We start from the raw sequence: 16,906 nt of genomic DNA, 5'->3' as shown, positions 1-16,906 counted from the left end.
ATCTCTTAAGGAGGTGTTAAAAAGTCAAGCGTTGTTCTGTATGGCGTCTCAAACAAAAAGACAAGCCAAACCCACTTTCTTTCTGCACAAAAGAAATGAGTGTGGACAGGCTGCCCTCAACCATGACTCGGCACACTGAAATGGGCTTAGTTTGCAAATGTCACATGACCAAACCCAGAAAACAGGTGAGCCGTGACAGTCGTTACCTGAGCTCTTCGGCACTGTGCTGTCATTTTCAGTGGGCAGTAAGTTCCAAGTACAAGGCAAAATGGCTGCCCCTGAGATGGATAAAAACACAAAAACAGATCATCAGAATACTGTTTTTAGACTAGTGGTGACGCATAGAATATAAGTTTGTGAAGAACATTTTTGACTTAATATATGGTGAAGCAGGGCTGGACTGGCACAAAAAAAATAGCCCTGGCATTTTGGCATAGACCAACCCAACCACGCGTGTATGTGTACGGGACCAGAACCTTGCTCTATACAATCATAATACAAGCTGGATCAAGTAATTTACTAGATGCTAATGCTATTTTATTTGCCGTTGCTTTGCTTGTGTACGTCTATCTCATGCAATGTTTGCTTTTGCGAGCGAACAGCCAATTAGAGGTGGCAGCGTTTTGCATGCAGTGATTAATGTCCCTTTCATTTAACACAAAAATCTCTTAATTCTTCACAATTTTGAATGCTGCTTTTTACTTAGGTTTGTTCTAGCTTGTATTATAAAAGTGTTGAGTAAGTCTCTAGATATGTGTGCATTAATACTTTGGCAAACCCCACCTAAAGATGACAAAATAGTCATGTACAGCAACGCTTTGCATATGCCTCCTGTTGGTTCGGTTTGTGTTTTGTATCACAGCCAACCTTGTCACATCCGAACTGCAAGACATATGAAACATTCAAATCTTCAGGATCCACTGCTTACATTTGGCTGAAATCTAAACATGATATGTCATTTAATACAAACTCAATGTGCTGAAAATCAGAAGAAGAATACTTCTCCCTTAACTTTGTGTGCACATTTCCACTCAAACATTGTCAAAATTGCTTTTACAGCAACTTGAGAGGAGAATTCAGTAAGAAGAAATCCAGATGTTTTCTTTGCTCCCGATAGTGGTACAGGCCAAAAAAGAGAAATGACACTGATCATAAGTTTTTTAAAATCTTACATTTGACCCAGGAAGTTCCAAGGTCGGTTATCTGGCAAAGCTACTCATGAAACTGAATCAGCTTTTTGCACTGGTCACTAAATGCATTAAAGCTTTTACTTTTTACCACATTTTCTGCCAGATGGTCTTAAATATCACCTCTGTGTCTGTCCCCCAAACAGGAGCGGTTTGTCTCCGCGATCGTCTAACATCTCGCTTCTGTCAGACTCTTCGCTGGTTGGCACGTTGCCAGTTGCCCAACGTGCGAGCGCAGTGCTGCAAAACCTGCAACCAACAGCCAGGCCGGCCCAGCAGCGCCAGCCACCACTGAGCCAAGAGCGAGGCAATAACTCATCAATGAAGTTTGGATTTTGTCACCTTGACAGACTGTCTGCTTAGTACGACTGCATATTAGGGCCACGTATAAATATATATTTTTTAGGGTGGGGGTAATATTCAGAGAAAAAAAACTCGTATGTGACATTATAATTGGTAAATATGCGAGAAAAGAAGAGTTTTTTTCTCGCAAATTTGCCACTTAATAATGTCACAAATTTGAGTGTTTATTTGTCGTAAATTTTAGGGGGGGTTTCTCTGAATATTAACCCCCCACCCCCTTATATATATAAAAAAAAATACTCGTTAATTTACAATAAATAAACCCTCAAATTAAATAAATAAACCCTCAAATTAAATAAATATACTCTCAAATTTGGGACATTATAAAGTGGCAAATTTGCGAGAAAAGAAAACAAGTAAATAAAATTTATAAATTTGCTACTTTATATTATTGCAAATTTTAGTTTATTTGTCATAAATTTGTGAGTTTTTTTTCTCTGAATATTACCTCCCCCCACCCCCTTTAAAAAAACAAAATACTCATAAATTTACAATAAATAAACAAAAAAAATTCAATAAACAAACTCGTAAATTTGCGACATTATAATAGCAAATTTTTGAGAAAAGAAGAGATTTTTTACAAGTTTTTTGGCGGTATTGTGACCCGTTTTGGGCCATTTCAAAATAAAATACTGCCCACGGGTTATAATGTCACAAATTTGCAAGTTTATTTCTTGTAAGTTTGTGAGGGTTTTTTCCTCGCAAATGTGCCACTTTATAATGTCGCAAATTTGAGAGTTTATTTGTCATAAATTTGTGATTATTTTTTTCTGAATATTACGTACCCATTCACACCCCCTTAAAAAGAAAGCCAAAATATTTATACGTGGCCCTAATACGCCGTCGTTGCTTAGCTTCTCTGTTCAGTAATGGAAGGAATTTTAGATACTTACTTTCACTTTGTAGATAATATATTGGCCAGAATGGCAAAACTGTCACTGACAAAAGGCTTACAGAAGATAGCCAGCTTAGGATATAAAATATATATCCACAACAGAAACTACACATAAACGTTTGTGTTTGGTAGCAGGTACAATACAAATGAATGTATAAATTAAATATGCAAGCGTGAGATAAAACAATGACAGGTGTTTACATTCCATATGTGTCGGTTTACCAGCGCTTAATTACAGCTCATGTGCAGCAAACCATAAGGCGACTCACAGCAGATGTGATACTCCGTAGCTGGAAAACAATCACAATGATAAAAGGAGAAACACAAAATTGTTTCAATCATAACCTTCATAACAGCTGATTTGACATCAAATATGTTTCTAAATTTGTGTTCAATTACAACATTGTCACAGCTGTGCTCCGGTCTCAATACAAATCTCAGTGCAAGTGACAGTGCAAGGTTAATTCATACCTTATCTACTGTGCACATTTTTAATATCAAAATGAATTTTTTTTTTTTTTTGTAATAAACGAATACTCAATGGTGCTCAAAGAAAGAAAAAATCTCTCAATGATGCTGTGATCGCCGCAAAGAAAATGAGGCTGCAGAACATTTGGTGCTCGAGGGCACATGGGCTCAATTCAGGTGAGGTATGGGCAGGCCCAGTGCCTTTATTAAATATTTAAATACTCTACCTTTCATTTCATTCTGAACTTTTGATAGTCTATTAAGTATAAATCAAATGTAGCTTTTTATTATCTATAAGATGTGTAGGTTTTGTGAATCATATTTCAGTTTTTATTTGGTCTTTTTTACATTGAAAGCGCCACAACCTGAGGCACAGTGCCACATGTAGGATGTTAGTGTTTTTTTCTCTTTTTTTTTGGATGTCTTTTCTGAAAGAAAAATTGGCGACTGCAAAGCCTAAAAGCCCTATCTTTCAGTAAGTTTCTCTAAAAGCTTTTTGATGCAGCATAATAAAGCAGAAATGCACAATATTGTCGTGTCTAGAGACAAATGATAACCGACTGCCATAAATCAAACACTTACTGTTGAAAAGAAAGAAGCAAAACAGCTTTATCGCCAGCAAGGAACCTATAATTCCATCAAAGGGAACATGACTCTGTATTGTATTTTATAACTTCACTTTGATAAGTCACAAGATTTATCTCAGTGAAATGTATGCACTTCTCAGGTATCAACAACCAGCTGAGGTCTGAAGTAACAATAATTACATCTCATACAGCAATCAGATTTTATTTGGTAGTTTAATGTATTTTTATCAGCAAAGACTACTTATACATTAACATGTCTATTGTCAGTTATTCCAAGAAACAAAACCAAATGAAATGTAGCTAACTTAAAACTGTGCTACACTTTTTAAAAGGGGATTTTCTCCGCCATGCGTAGTAACAGCTTTTAAACAATGCTGATGATACACGGCAATGTGTCATGTTGTTAAACCGCTAGCGTGCTGCTGCTAGCAAAGGTGCTAATGTTACTAACAGCTGTGTGCTGTGATTGTACGTGCTTTGCCACATTGAAACATTATTTGAAACCGTGTTAAGCACAAAAATCAACTGTCTTTGCTTGTCAACAAATGCCTTTGTCAGTTTGTCTTACCCACGAAATGATAATGAGCCGCATTAAAAATAAAATGTTTTCCCTCACTGCTTTTTATTTTTGTGAGGCATGCATTGATGACATTACACATTACATTACATTCTCCTAATTACATTCAATTCACATATTTAGTAGATTACATTTGTCATGGGACATGACACTTGTAGTGGCGTGACTACTGGCTCTGCTTGCTATTGATGTTTTCCCACTGGTAAATCAGTCATGCGCAAGGTGCTTTATTTTCATAAATCCCTGTCTGTGTTTACATTTTTAAATGATGACTTCTACAACATTCCTAGAAAAAACTCTCACTCATGCGTGATGATGAGCTCCAAAAATAGAACATAACAGAACTGATTGTTATATGAAAATCACTTTCTTTCCTCTCCTTATTTTAATTTTTTTTTTATTAATTATTGGGCATTGTCATTTTTTAACTGGAATTAAACATAATTAAAAAAAAGAATAATATGTTATCTTAAAAATAAATTCATAAATAAAATAAATAAAATCTCCTTAATTAATTTTTTTTTATTATTAATTATTGGGCATTGTCATCTTTTTAACTGAAATTAAACATTTAAAAAAAAAGAATATGTTACCTTGAAGATAAATACTTAAAGAAGAAAAAAAATCTCCTTAATTTTTTTTTTTACTTAATTCTTGGGCATTGTCATTTTTTTACTGAAATTAAACATTTTAAAAAAAGAATATGTTACCTTAAAAATAAATTCATAAATAAAAATTTAAAAAATCTCCTTAATTACAATTTTTTCTTTTTTTATTAATTATTGGGCATTTATTTTACTGAAATTAAATATAAATAAATTAATAATATGTTACCTTGAAAATAAATACTTAAATACATTTGAAAAATCTCCTTAATTTTAATTTGTTTTATTAATTATTGAGCATTGTCATATTTTTAACTGAAATTAAAAAACTAAAGTTAAATAAAAATAAATGAAAACCTTTGTTATGTGTAAGTCTTGCTACAAAAAAATGGAGCTTACTTAAATTAGTCCATTTTAAACAAGCATTTAAAACTAAGTATCAGGAACCAAAAACTTTCCTACCCAGCATAGCAAGTTGCAGTGTACGTATACCATTTTATTGACGGGCTTATGTAATGACAGAATATTTTCTTCATCTTGGATATCAAATATTAAATGTTTTCACGTACGCCCTGCAATGTGCTCGTGTACCCCTGGTTGGGAAACGCTGCTTTACTCCTTTTATGAAATAAAACTTTTAATTTAGATAATGATGATGGCAATGCTTTGTAAGAATATTCTGACAAATTATTCAAAAGTGTTCATCATTGAGGCTTGATTAAAAATTACAAAAAGAATGTCCAAAATGAGATGCATTTTAACACGATAGACCCAAAACTGACAAAACCTTGAATGTTTTTGCAAACATAATGAAAATATTAAAATTCAATCAGCACGCAGTAGCGTCTGTGAGCGTTTATTCCTCGCCATGCAGGCTCAACTCAATAATCAACAGGTGGCAAAGTCACTATTTCGATGAACTCTTCATAGTTAACAACTCCACCCGACTTGATCTTTGCTTCTTTGAACAGCTCATCCACTACAAAAAGGAAACAGAAAAAGAAAAAAGAGTTAGCTAGTTGATGAATAGTTCAGTGAATATTGAACAGTTGTGATTTCTTGGAATACGCCAAAATACCGACAAACCTGCTCAGCATAAAAATGACTTAATTGGAAGTTCATTTTTAACAGTGGCAATTAAGAATAAATGTCTTAAATAATAACAATACATGTTTTTTAAATGAAATAAAGATAATGATATTTATTTATTTGTATTTTCTGGATTTCACTCACATAAATGGCTACTTGTTTTTTTTATCATTTAAAAAATAAAATAAAATAACAGTCTTTCTTGATATCACTTAACAAAAATAATTTTTTTATATAAAATATTTTTTATATGACATATTTAAGTATTAATGCTGGGACATTTACAATGTACACTGTTAAAAAATATAACGATTAAACCTCCTGCTGCCACATAACCTAGTGGGATTTTGTCTTTACGTATTCTGCGTATTTTGACTTGAACGTATACTGCACTGCAATCAGTTTCTGTTTTTGTTTTTGTTTTGGACTTAGTGTTATTAAAGTCAGATACATTTCTGTAGACAGCACAGAGTGTGCAATAAACCTTAATATTTTAGTTTTTAGCTGACACAAACCCAAAACAGTGACTATTCTGCAACTATATTTTTTTCCTTATTATAACATACATTTTAGTAGTTGCGCAAAATAATAATAATAATAATAATAATGCGCAAAAAAATCATTTTTACCAAACTAATGCAAAATTCAGCAAAGTGTATTTATTATTCATTTATTTTTGTTTAATTTTACATAATTTGGTGTTAATACATCATGAAGTTAACATTTATGAAATTATTATGGGCACATTATTGGCCATTAATATTCATATTATTATTGTTATCGATCATCACTATAGTTTTGGTTGTTTTTTTTGTTTTGTTTTTCATCCGACTGGCCGGCACATAACTATGGAGGGTGGAAGGGTTGGCGGGCATATGCGAGGTCTGCGGACATCTTTAGGTCGACATCATCACCAGCTCATTCTGTATGTAATGAGGGTATCTGCTTACATTGTCTGTTGTCACACTACCTAAGAGCAGTGACAGTGCTCCAGTCACGTACGGGTTGACACAATTAGAAAAGTATTTCTTTGCACTCATAAAATGTACTTAATGTATTCTATTGTATGTATTTGAGCAGACATTTTTGTCGTGGTGAGTGAGCCTTTTTCGTACCTTCTTTGACAGTAAGTTTCTCTCCCAGCATGGTGAGCTTGGCTCTCAGCTCCGAGGCTTGAATGTATCCTTTCTTCTGTTTGTCTGTCATCCTCAGGGCTTCAAGAATTTCTGTCTTAGGGTCTTCCTGTTGTATCTGCCGGTGCATCATGGTCAGGAATGTCGAGAAGTCCAAGCTCCCTGACTTTTCTAAAACATGATGACGATTCAAGTGAAATATCCATGAAACAAGCTTGAAATTGAAACAGCGCTAGTCTTTTTCTGCGCAGTTGTTTTTGCTAAGCTTATTGTGAAACAACATCCTCTGCACAGCAAGTCAATACAATTTAATTGTTTCTACCAATGAATTCCCTTTTCTGCACACAAAACTAAATGTACAGCTTTCAGGCTCTGGTGTGTCATTTTCATCTACTAATCACTAAATAATTTTCAAATTGTAAATTGAATATAATGATATGTTGTGAGGAATACATTCTGATTAATCAACCATATATTTAAATGCCTCCACCGAGGAAGAGGGTTTGATCATCATTAACAGGATGACCCAAAAACAACAAAACAGATTTCGACTAAACAGTGGCAATTGAGCAAATTTCTCCTAACGATAAAATATGGCATATGCAAGAGGTTGGCATCTACTAAGGGGCTAATCCAAATTAGCATTGTTTGGTTTTGTGAAAATGCAATTCAATCTGATTATTTTTGGGAAGTGTAATTACCAATTTTGTGAATTTGAAGATGTCTTTCAATTTCACCAAGTGTGGGACTTGTACCAAGGCAGCGCATAACTGTGATCAGGTCCTTGACGTCAAGCCTTCCCTTTTGTTTCTTGTCATACAATGAGAAGCACTCCTTGAACTCTGCAAGGAAAATGTTGTTGTGGTTTAACTATATTTCCGTAATCATCAGAAAAACAGTGACGGTTTGTAATCAAACAAGCTCACTTGAAAGTAATAGTAACTTTGAAGATGTCGATGACATCACATATTATTTCCATTTCACTGCAGGCTGATTTATATCATTTGAACGGAACACACAATGAAACAGGCACACTGGCAAATCCCATTCAAGCATTACATTTATTTTTGGTGAATGATGGGGAAAGGAAGCAGCTTTGCGACACATGCTGCCAAGAAGTCTTACCATTGATTTGAGCTGGTGTAAAGAATTTCGCCTGTGGAATGAAATAACAAAATGTCAAATAAAAACACAAAAACGGTTGTTTTAAAATGAAGAAATTGCAAATCCTAACACAAACAAGTGTTCTTACCATTGGGTGTTGTTAAGTTGCTTTCCAGGAAGAAGAAATTAATTTCCTGAAGTCTGTCCCTCCACCTGTTCAAAGTCCAACAGCACCAAGCCTGTGTGTAATTTAATATGCGTTGCCGTGGAAACGCAGATACCAGATCCAAGGTGCAGCACAGGTGAACCCTTTCCCTTCCAACTGAGCGACAAGAGCAACGCAAGATAGCAACAGTATTCTGTTCAACAAGCAGTTAATTAAAAGCCCCCCCCCCCCCCCCCCCCATGCCAATACAGAGGGACTGTAACCGATGTCAACCAGGACAGCCCTGCAACATCCAGAGCTTAAGGAACCTTAAGCGGAACTCTTCCACCGCCAGGGCCCTGCCACCAAGGAGCTTTTTAAACCACCTCGGTGACTTCAACCCCAGAGATAGGAGAGCCCGTATTAGAGTCTCCGAACTCTGCTTCGTCATACGCGAGGAGTGTTGTGGATTTGAGGAGGTCCAAGTATTCCCCACTGACTCACAACGTCTCACGTCATGGTCAGCAGCACCATATCCCCACTATACAGTTTTAATGGTGCACTGCTTCCCTTTCCTGAGATTTCGGATGGTGGACTGGAATTTCCGTCCAGATGTCTTTCTCCATGCCCTCGGTTACACATCAGCTGCTTCCAGCAGGTCCCACAGGCCAAAATAAAGCCCGATGCTCGGAGTGATGTCCAGGCCTGGTCTGGGCCATCTGGAGGGGGCGGGACAATTCCCGGTGGGCCACCCTATATTTCGGTACGCAAATTCATTTCAGATCGCGCAGGCAGCAGCCCACACTTAAGTTTTGAAATGAGACCGTAAATAAAGAGTATCCACGTCACTGTCTCATTGTCAATCAACTGTTACTCCAATGCTCCTTACATAGGCCATTATATTATATATAGCACTGACTACCTGCTATTGTTACTAAGGGCGTCACCAAATTACAATAATTTAATACCAAAAGTAGCAAAACTTTAATCCACAAATAGAAACAATAACAATATAACTACATTAAACATGTCTGCACAAAAATAACACATAAAAGAGGCAAAACACAAAAAGTGTTACTAGTAACAGCAACAAAGCATGATGGGAAAGCATCCTACGATTACCGTTGATCTCTTCAAGTTAGCGTCAATCAGCTCAGTAGTGCACCAGAAGTGGCGAGTTTCAAAATAAGAGTACTGACAGGAAATACAGTGTTAGCTGCCTTAATTTTGCTGGTTTAACTTCATTTGGTAAGTGTGTCTTCTTAATGTAGATTTGCTTATTGGTTTCTTTTTGTCTCCCCAAGTTACAGTTTCAACACAATTTAAATGATGGAAAAATTCAACAAAACAGGTACAAGTCTGTCTGAAATGCTTTCAATCAAGTCATTCAAAGAGATACATTTTCAGTATACACACATACTCGTATACGAAAAAAGTTAATCACACAGTTTAATTTCTGTAGAGTAAATGTGACTATTTAGAGTGGGACCAAATAGACTCAATCTTAGAGTAAATTAAATGGAATTTAATTTTTTTTTAATAAATGTCACTCAAGTTGAGGAATGACCTTTAGCTTGGGAGACAGCCGATCTACTCCCTGAGCCACGCAGCTCCTGCTGTGTTTGTATATCGCTTGTGTCAGCTGGAATCTTCCTGACTCCAAGAAACTATATTTTTGGCCTCTTGAAGATAAGGAAACAGTAGGAGGGGCGTAGCTCAGGGGGTAGCGTGGCAGTCTCCCAAGCGGAAGGTCGTGAGTTCGTTCCTCAAACCTTAACTTTTTTTCCCGCCAATTCTTTATTTTACTCTCTTCCAAGTGTAAATATTAGTGAGTCTCTTTGGTCCCACTCCAAACTTTACAAAATGTACTGTGTAAGCATAAACTACTAGTATACTGTACCTTTAATAGATATACAAATCATACCTATAACAATACATATTTACCCTCCAACATCTAAAACTAGCCGCTTACAATACTGTAGTATTTTATTGTGCATTAAAATACTGTTTTGAACACCAGACAAAAACAATGACACAGTCTTGACTTTAAAAGGACGACACAAGTCGCACAGTTGAAAAAGTTAGACAACATCCACTGAAACTTTATTAAACATATGAAATGCTGAGGTTCATTATTACATGGCAGCAAGGAATGAAACTTTGTATGTGTGCAGGTTTGACCAGCAGATGGAGCTCTTCTGCAGTGTGTCAAATGCCTCGAAGCAGCGCATCATTTTACAGCAATTGTCTCGGAAGTGGTTCATCGTTTTGGAAAGCGTTGGTTTCTCCATAACGCTCATAGCTAATGAACTCAATACTTCCCCTTTTTAGGACTCCTCAGCTAATCAATAACCTGCCTGATGTAAAATAGTGCACCGAAGGACCCCTTAGCTGTCTGACAACGTGCCTGATGTAAACGTGTTGTGAAGTAACAATGTTAAAACCTGAGCAGTTCTGATTCAGCGATCTTTCTTTATATGTAACATGTAGTAAGACCAGGGTTCTGGAACATACACTAAACCGGGGTATTTGTTGCGTAGCACCGGGTCGTTCCATAGATAGACAACCCAGAGTGCCACGAGCAGAACAGTAACACTAAAACTATGGAACAAAAAAAGGCCGTTGCTGTCTGGGCTCAGGCCATGATACCTTTGGTGAATCACCATGGCCACCATTGCAAAGAAGGTGAGGAGAAAGAGTTCAGTGATTTGTCCTTCTGTGACCAAGTACCTGCGGTGTAAATGAAACAAAAAAAAAGCAACTCAGGCCACGACACAACTGCAAAACGAACACAACATTCACAAGAGCCTAGACAACAAAACAGGCATGCAGATGGCTAATAATTCAAATTACAGTACAAACTAGCAAGAAGCTGAGGCAGATTCTGCCTTGTGTTCACAAAATGCAAATGATCTCATTTAACATTCAATTATGCTTCAAATAGGTTTGACCCTGGAGTTTGCCCTGAAAGACTGTTTGTCATTGGTGCAAGTGATATCAAGAATATCTCTCAAAAAGCCTGACAATGGAGCCTATTAAAATGTACAGTATTAATATGGAGGTTGTTTCCCCTACTCGGGGCCAGCTCGCCCATAAAGTGGTCTCTGGGGCCAACACATCAATGGAGAAAAAAATCACCTTCACCTCGTTATATTAAAACTAGTTATTACTGTTAACTCTTAATGTCAAGTCAAGCTGTTTTTACTACAAGGAAATGAGAGATGAGTGGATAAAAATTAATATAAACGATGAATTAAAAGTGGAACAGGATGAGCTACTTTGAAATCAGCATAAAAAGAGAAGCACCCAGCCACAGGTGGCAATAAACCAATTGTAAATAAACATCGCTCGAGGCTTCATAAAGGTACTAGTGCAGTGGAACAGAGGAAGCAGGTAAGACACTGTTTTGTGAATAACTGTGGGAGAGTTTATGACCCGGCGGATCAGCAGGTTACACACAAGTGCTTTTACCTGTGTCGACTTAACGCTTGAGTGTCCGCGTTGCTGCCAAGTATTGTTGCTTGCCAGTATATTTCTAAATACTATATGATATTAGTTGCGCTTTTGTTGGTATAACGCCCCTTGATAAAGACAAAAATGATTCTTACATCAAATAATGTATTTGAATGAGTGTTACTTTCAGTAAAATATTTATTATTAAAGGTCAATAAGAACATGTAAATATATGAATTATTTGAGAACTTTGTAAACATGTCAAAGCAACCTCAGTTGTCCTAATGAGGAATAAAAGAAAAATAAGAAGTTGAAAGCAGGAGACTGGTAGGAATATTTGTTGTGACTATTGCATTGTCCCATCAGCGAGTCACTCACATAGAGCTAGGATTCAGAATCATTTTAATTTATATACTCAACAAAAATATAAACGCAACGCTTATTTTTGCTCCCATTTTTTTATAAGATGAACTCAGCGATCCAAAACTCCTTCCATATGCACAATGTCACCATTCCTCTCAAATATTGTTCACAAACCTAATCTAAATCTGTGACAGTGAGCACCCTTTTGCCGAAATAATCTACCCCAACTCACAGGTGTGCCATATACAGATGCTGATTAGACACCATGATTAGATCAGGTGTGCCTTAGACTGCCCACATTAAAAGGCTACTCTGAAAGGTGCAGTTTCGTTTTTTTGGGGGAGGTGGTCTGGGGACTCAGACCAGTCAATACTGACTGACCAACAAAAGTTTGGTAGACGTACACAAGCTGCGCATTGTCCAATCAGCTTGAAGTATTGTACTGAATGTCCCGCCCTTTCCCGAGAAGATCAATTGGAGCGGTCACAGATTGATATTGTGGAGCACTCCTTTGGGTGAATCACAATGATCAATCTGGCTGTTGCCAGGTTAGGTTTAAAGAGGACCGAGGTCATATTGTCAAGCAATTTAAATTTACACAAGGGGGGACTTACCATAAATAGATAGATAGATGGATGGATGGATAGATAGATGGATAGATAGATAGAAAGCATGATAGTAGTAAAAACTGATCAATTATAAAGTTTTCACAACTTAAAACAATTTAAGTGCAAAAGCTTTATTTATCATGATCGTTAACAAAATGAGAATGAGTGGTTTAAAAAAAAAAAGAACTAACTGAAGCTACATGTTTTTTGTTTACTAAACTAAGGAAACTAACTATGATGTCATTTTCGTCACAACATGCAAATAAATTTTGTTTTGTGAATTGCCAGTCTCTGTCTGAATCAAGTCTGGCAGGAAGACTACTCCATTGCAGGGTTATAATAGTTTTGGAGTTTCGGTTTTATTTTGTTTAAAGATTTATTTTTTCATGTTGTGTTTTTTTTTTAAATATATATATATATATATATATATATATATATATATATATATATATATATATATATGTAGGTTAGTTTCCAATGCGTGTTTGTTAGTTTTTAATAGTTTGCTTTGTTTTTTCAAAATTCCTTTATTTTGTTTTTGTTTTTGTATTTATTGTGTGCAAGATTTAAAAAAATATATATTACACAAAATATTGTGTAGTAAAAGCTCACCACATGTATATAGCTCAGGAAATGGGAGAATTTTCCCAAAAGTAGACTTCTTGTACCAGTGAACAGTAATTAAAAAAATCTTCTTTTGAAGAACATGACGAGCAACTGACCAGTAATAAAGTGCGCTGGGTGCGAGTAACAGCTGGCCTGTGCGTGGAATCTTCTTCTGTTTTGTAGACTCTGTGAAACATCCAGTGAAGTAGATAAAGAGAATGATGAAGAAGGGAATATACCTAAAAAAAACAAAAAAAAACAGAGATGGCTTCTTGTGAACTGCACTGTTTGAGTTATATTCATCATTTCCCCTTTATGGTGAATAATTATGCCAAGTGCTGCATATATTACAGTATACTATATGCATCCATTCTTTTACTTTTCATCATGTACCATCACAAGTATACTGTAGTACTGTATACTAAAATTACATTAAGGAGATGAAATGTTCACAGAAATCTAATTTAGTCAGTGATTCAAGAATATACTTTTCCCTGCAAGACATAGATCTGTCACATATTCCTCTCTTTACACCACCAGTGATTTTTAGTGCCTGTTTTTCTTTCGTTCTTTTTTCTTTTCTTAATCCTGATTGTGTCAAAGACTTTAGTTTTATATGACTCTAGAATGTGTTGAAACACACGAGGAAGCATTAATACATTATCTATGAGTACAATTATTTCCCATGATTACGATGACAACTTACCACATTAAGTGTCCCAAATATTCATCATAAAAATACAGCAGCTCAAAGGAGTCAATCTGTAAACAAACAATCCTGATCATTAAAACACATTAATCTCAAATTATGTTATTTTTAATTTTTTTAATGACTACAAGCCAACGCAGCATCGTTTTCTCTTGAGCAACAGTGACACCTACTGCATTTTTCATTTTGTGTGCACTGTACTCAATGGAATGTGGCTCTGATGATGTACGAAAAACATTCTATTATAAATTAATCATAATGTTCATAAGAATGTACGAGTACTTTGGTTGTCAAAGATAAATAGAGAAGTGTAACGAAAAGGGAAAAGCCAGAGGCCCTGCGCTTACCAGCTTTGAACAATGGATTAGAATACAAAATCCAAATTAAACAAATGCATGACAAAAATAAAATCTCTTCAAGCTTCATTATGTAATGTCGCTAAATTCTTGCCCAAAATTTGCTTCACAATAATAAACTTAATCCAAAAGCAGGCTATTGCTGCTATACTGCAATCTTTGTTTTCATATTGTTGTCAAGGTGGATGGATCGGATAGTCTTTCATGGTCAAGAATTGCCAATGTTAAGCAGTCACACCCAAAAGCAAATAATGGCAATTTTAACATTTATTCCAACGATATATAAACGATAGTATCCCCTAAAAAAAAAAAATCACATACTGTAACTGGCACTTTGGCTACGCAGGCTTAATCCGAGTCTTACCAGTGAGGCGGGTTTGAGGTCTTTGATGATGGGGTTCTCTCTAACTGACAGATGGAGCTTGTAGCCACTCAGAATAAGTCTGTGGTTGATGGAGTCTCCAACCAGGTGGATGCTGGCTCCCATGACAAAAGTGATGATGCAGAGGTAGACTGCAGAGCGAGGCATCGCCCTTGGACTGCGCTCAATCAACTAACAGGAAAAGTGACAACGGATAGACAAAATTTGCCTGCTGGAGTAAAGAATTTGCCTCGGAATCTCATCCAAATGCTCTGGATTTCTCATCTCATTCAACATTTATTTATTTTTATTGATGTGTCCTTGCTATCTGAAGACAAATGCATACTGACTATGTGTTCACACTTACCCGAAGCATGAGGAAAGGTGTTAGGACATTGTAGGCCATGTGGAAATAGTCTCCGGCGCTTGGTCTGTTCAGGGGAAACCACTCAAGTGGAAGCACGATCTATGTTCAGTACACCAAGAAACTGATAGTGGTCAGTTTCATGGACCAATTCCACATTACTGTACAGCAAATGTGAATCAGGGCAACATATTGACTCACTTACCATGACAATAGGACGTCCAAAATCAAGAATCCAGTTCTGCAGGGTCAGGCAGAACCACAAATCAAAATGGAAGTCTGTCCTTTTCTTCCGTGGCATGTTCTGCTTTGAACTGAGTTTGCTGCTAAAACAGACAAAGCCAGGTAAAGAAATTTCAGCACAGACAAAAAAAAAATGTATTGCCTGCAGCTCTTGTGAAGATAAGCGGTTCACAAAATGGATGGATAGATGAAACTACAATTCAAATCTAAAAAAATATATAATAAATGGGAGGGTGAGTACAGTACGTCATATTTTCATGTCAGTCTGGTACACACAAAAATACATACATTTGATTCACATTGTTTTGTATTTACCTAACAAAACACAATTGCAATTAACATTGTGAGGACCAAATTAAGTAAACTCAATGTTTAACCTTATCTTTGGAGCCAGTTTGACCCAATTTAATGTTTGGCGTCTCTAAATGAATGATTGACATTATTCTCTTTTTGCTTATGTGAAATTACCTGTAATTTGATTAGAACAACTAGGTAAAATTAAAATAAAAGTAAATAAACATTTGATACAGTAAAGTTATTGACGTACAAAATTGGATTTATTTATTTTGTATCTGTTGGCTTTGGTCCAAGACCAATGTGTGCAACAATGTGCAAGTGACAGAACAAATTCAATTAAAACGTTGTTATATTAGCATACCCTTTTTTACAGGAAAATAAATATATATTTTATTTGTGGCTGTTTCTTCTTTTGAATAATATACTCACTAATAACTCATATCATCACGCAGCCATATACAATAGCAATTGAAATCGAATATGACGCTGAACAAGTTTTCGTAATAGTCGAAACTTAAATGATTAAGGTATGCTTATTATGTTCCCAAAATGATATACAATACATTAAGAAGACGTTTGTGCCCTTCAAAGGACATTCGATCATTATAATGTTGTTTAATGGGTCATTTTGTGTATTTTCAGTTTAAACAAAAAAAATAAAATCTTTCTTTGACAACGAACCCACAAAAAAATCCTGCATTATCTGCTCATGCAAAAGGAACACGACCATCTGAGAGCAGTACAAACGCAATGCTATTAGGTCCATGCCTTACTAATGTACAAGCCCTGGTCAATGCACTCATGTTGAATTGAATTTTACATCTGTCAATACCAAGAAAGACAGACTCATACAGTAGTCAACCTCCATGTTTGTGTATAGTAGGGGCAATCCTTTTATTAATATTCAACAAATATGGATATAAATAAGAATCTGAACTGCACAGACTTTCAGCAGAACTGTACAAGAAATGAACGCAGCAGACACGGCGGTACCTCGATTAAAAAAAATTCAGTTGCTGTCAACAATACACGAGGGAGCAGCATAACAGGTAACTGACTTAAATGCAAACAACAAACTGCTCTCTTCGAGCCCAAGCGAATAGAATACAATACGATACTAAAGCTGCTATTAAGCTATCGTTAATAAAACGCTTCAATCAAACCAACCTATTTTGTGTATTTGTTCGTAACGTTAAAACGTTGTCCCGACGTTTCCGTATCGTCTGCATGTTCAGTGCGGTGTTGGACTACGTAGCTCCTGATAGTAATAAAGACAAAATGCAAAATGAAACCTCCCGGTGTGTTAAAACTTTACAGACTTGCTTTTTTTGTCACGAGTCCTTCACTTCCTGTTTACTGTCCTAGCCCCGCCCCTATCCACCAATCAGCATGC

At 36.0% G+C, this 16,906-nt stretch overlaps 3 protein-coding genes across 5 annotated transcripts in view; 1 reads left to right on the top strand and 2 right to left on the bottom strand.

Annotated features, from left to right (window-relative positions):
• adamts7 (a disintegrin-like and metallopeptidase (reprolysin type) with thrombospondin type 1 motif, 7) overlaps positions 1–4,115 on the top strand; it is a 92,411-nt gene extending 88,296 nt beyond the window's left edge. The window contains exon 24 of the mRNA XM_086071613.1: positions 1,334–4,115. Within this exon, the coding sequence (XP_085927739.1) occupies positions 1,334–1,482 (149 nt within the window). The 3' untranslated portion in view covers positions 1,483–4,115. The remainder of the gene's footprint in view (positions 1–1,333) is intronic.
• An 863-nt stretch (positions 4,116–4,978) lies between these two features.
• On the bottom strand, positions 4,979–8,373 carry calml4a (calmodulin-like 4a). Of its 2 annotated transcripts, XM_086071628.1 has the most exons (5): positions 8,157–8,373; positions 8,030–8,060; positions 7,606–7,746; positions 6,887–7,075; positions 4,979–5,661 (listed from the first exon to the last, which is right to left on the bottom strand). In XM_086071628.1, exons 1-5 carry the CDS (start codon positions 8,157–8,159, stop codon positions 5,564–5,566), a joined length of 462 nt encoding a protein of 153 aa, XP_085927754.1. In that variant the 5' UTR covers positions 8,160–8,373; the 3' UTR covers positions 4,979–5,563. The 2 variants fall into 2 exon arrangements, with proteins under 2 accessions (XP_085927754.1, XP_085927753.1); XM_086071627.1 differs by having other exon boundaries at positions 8,030–8,373.
• Positions 8,374–10,220: 1,847 nt separating this feature from the next.
• cln6a (CLN6 transmembrane ER protein a) lies at positions 10,221–16,874 on the bottom strand. 2 transcript variants are annotated; one of them, XM_086071507.1, is made up of 7 exons: positions 16,681–16,874; positions 15,179–15,299; positions 14,977–15,075; positions 14,613–14,801; positions 13,890–13,945; positions 13,300–13,422; positions 10,221–10,883 (listed from the first exon to the last, which is right to left on the bottom strand). In XM_086071507.1, exons 1-7 carry the CDS (start codon positions 16,740–16,742, stop codon positions 10,613–10,615), a joined length of 921 nt encoding a protein of 306 aa, XP_085927633.1. In that variant the 5' UTR covers positions 16,743–16,874; the 3' UTR covers positions 10,221–10,612. The 2 variants fall into 2 exon arrangements, with proteins under 2 accessions (XP_085927633.1, XP_085927634.1); XM_086071508.1 differs by having other exon boundaries at positions 15,179–15,296.
• Positions 16,875–16,906: the final 32 nt, after the last annotated feature.

The sequence above is a fragment of the Leptonotus elevatus genome, chromosome 3, assembly GCF_054856555.1.
Source record: "Leptonotus elevatus isolate MCC_2025b chromosome 3, RoL_Lele_1.0, whole genome shotgun sequence".
NCBI lineage: Eukaryota > Metazoa > Chordata > Actinopteri > Syngnathiformes > Syngnathidae > Leptonotus > Leptonotus elevatus.
The sequence above is the reverse complement of the archived record's forward strand: the minus strand, read 5'-3'. Positions and strand labels throughout refer to the sequence as shown.

What these genes read in the sequence shown, in the direction of transcription:
- calml4a (XM_086071627.1), bottom strand. Translation starts at nt 8,159, where the DNA reads ATGGTAAGAACACTTGTTTGTGTTAGGATTTGCAATTTCTTCATTTTA. An exon ending in TACACCAGCTCAAATCAATG is followed by an intron (nt 7,747 to 8,029) that starts GTAAGACTTCTT and finishes TTTTCCTTGCAG; the next exon opens with AGTTCAAGGAGTGCTTCTCA. An exon ending in GAAACTTACTGTCAAAGAAG is followed by an intron (nt 5,662 to 6,886) that starts GTACGAAAAAGG and finishes TCCTTTTTGTAG; the next exon opens with TGGATGAGCTGTTCAAAGAA.
- cln6a (XM_086071507.1), bottom strand. Translation starts at nt 16,742, where the DNA reads ATGCAGACGATACGGAAACGTCGGGACAACGTTTTAACGTTACGAACA. An exon ending in CGAACAAATACACAAAATAG is followed by an intron (nt 15,300 to 16,680) that starts GTTGGTTTGATT and finishes TGTCTGTTTTAG; the next exon opens with CAGCAAACTCAGTTCAAAGC. An exon ending in TTGGACGTCCTATTGTCATG is followed by an intron (nt 15,076 to 15,178) that starts GTAAGTGAGTCA and finishes TACTGAACATAG; the next exon opens with ATCGTGCTTCCACTTGAGTG.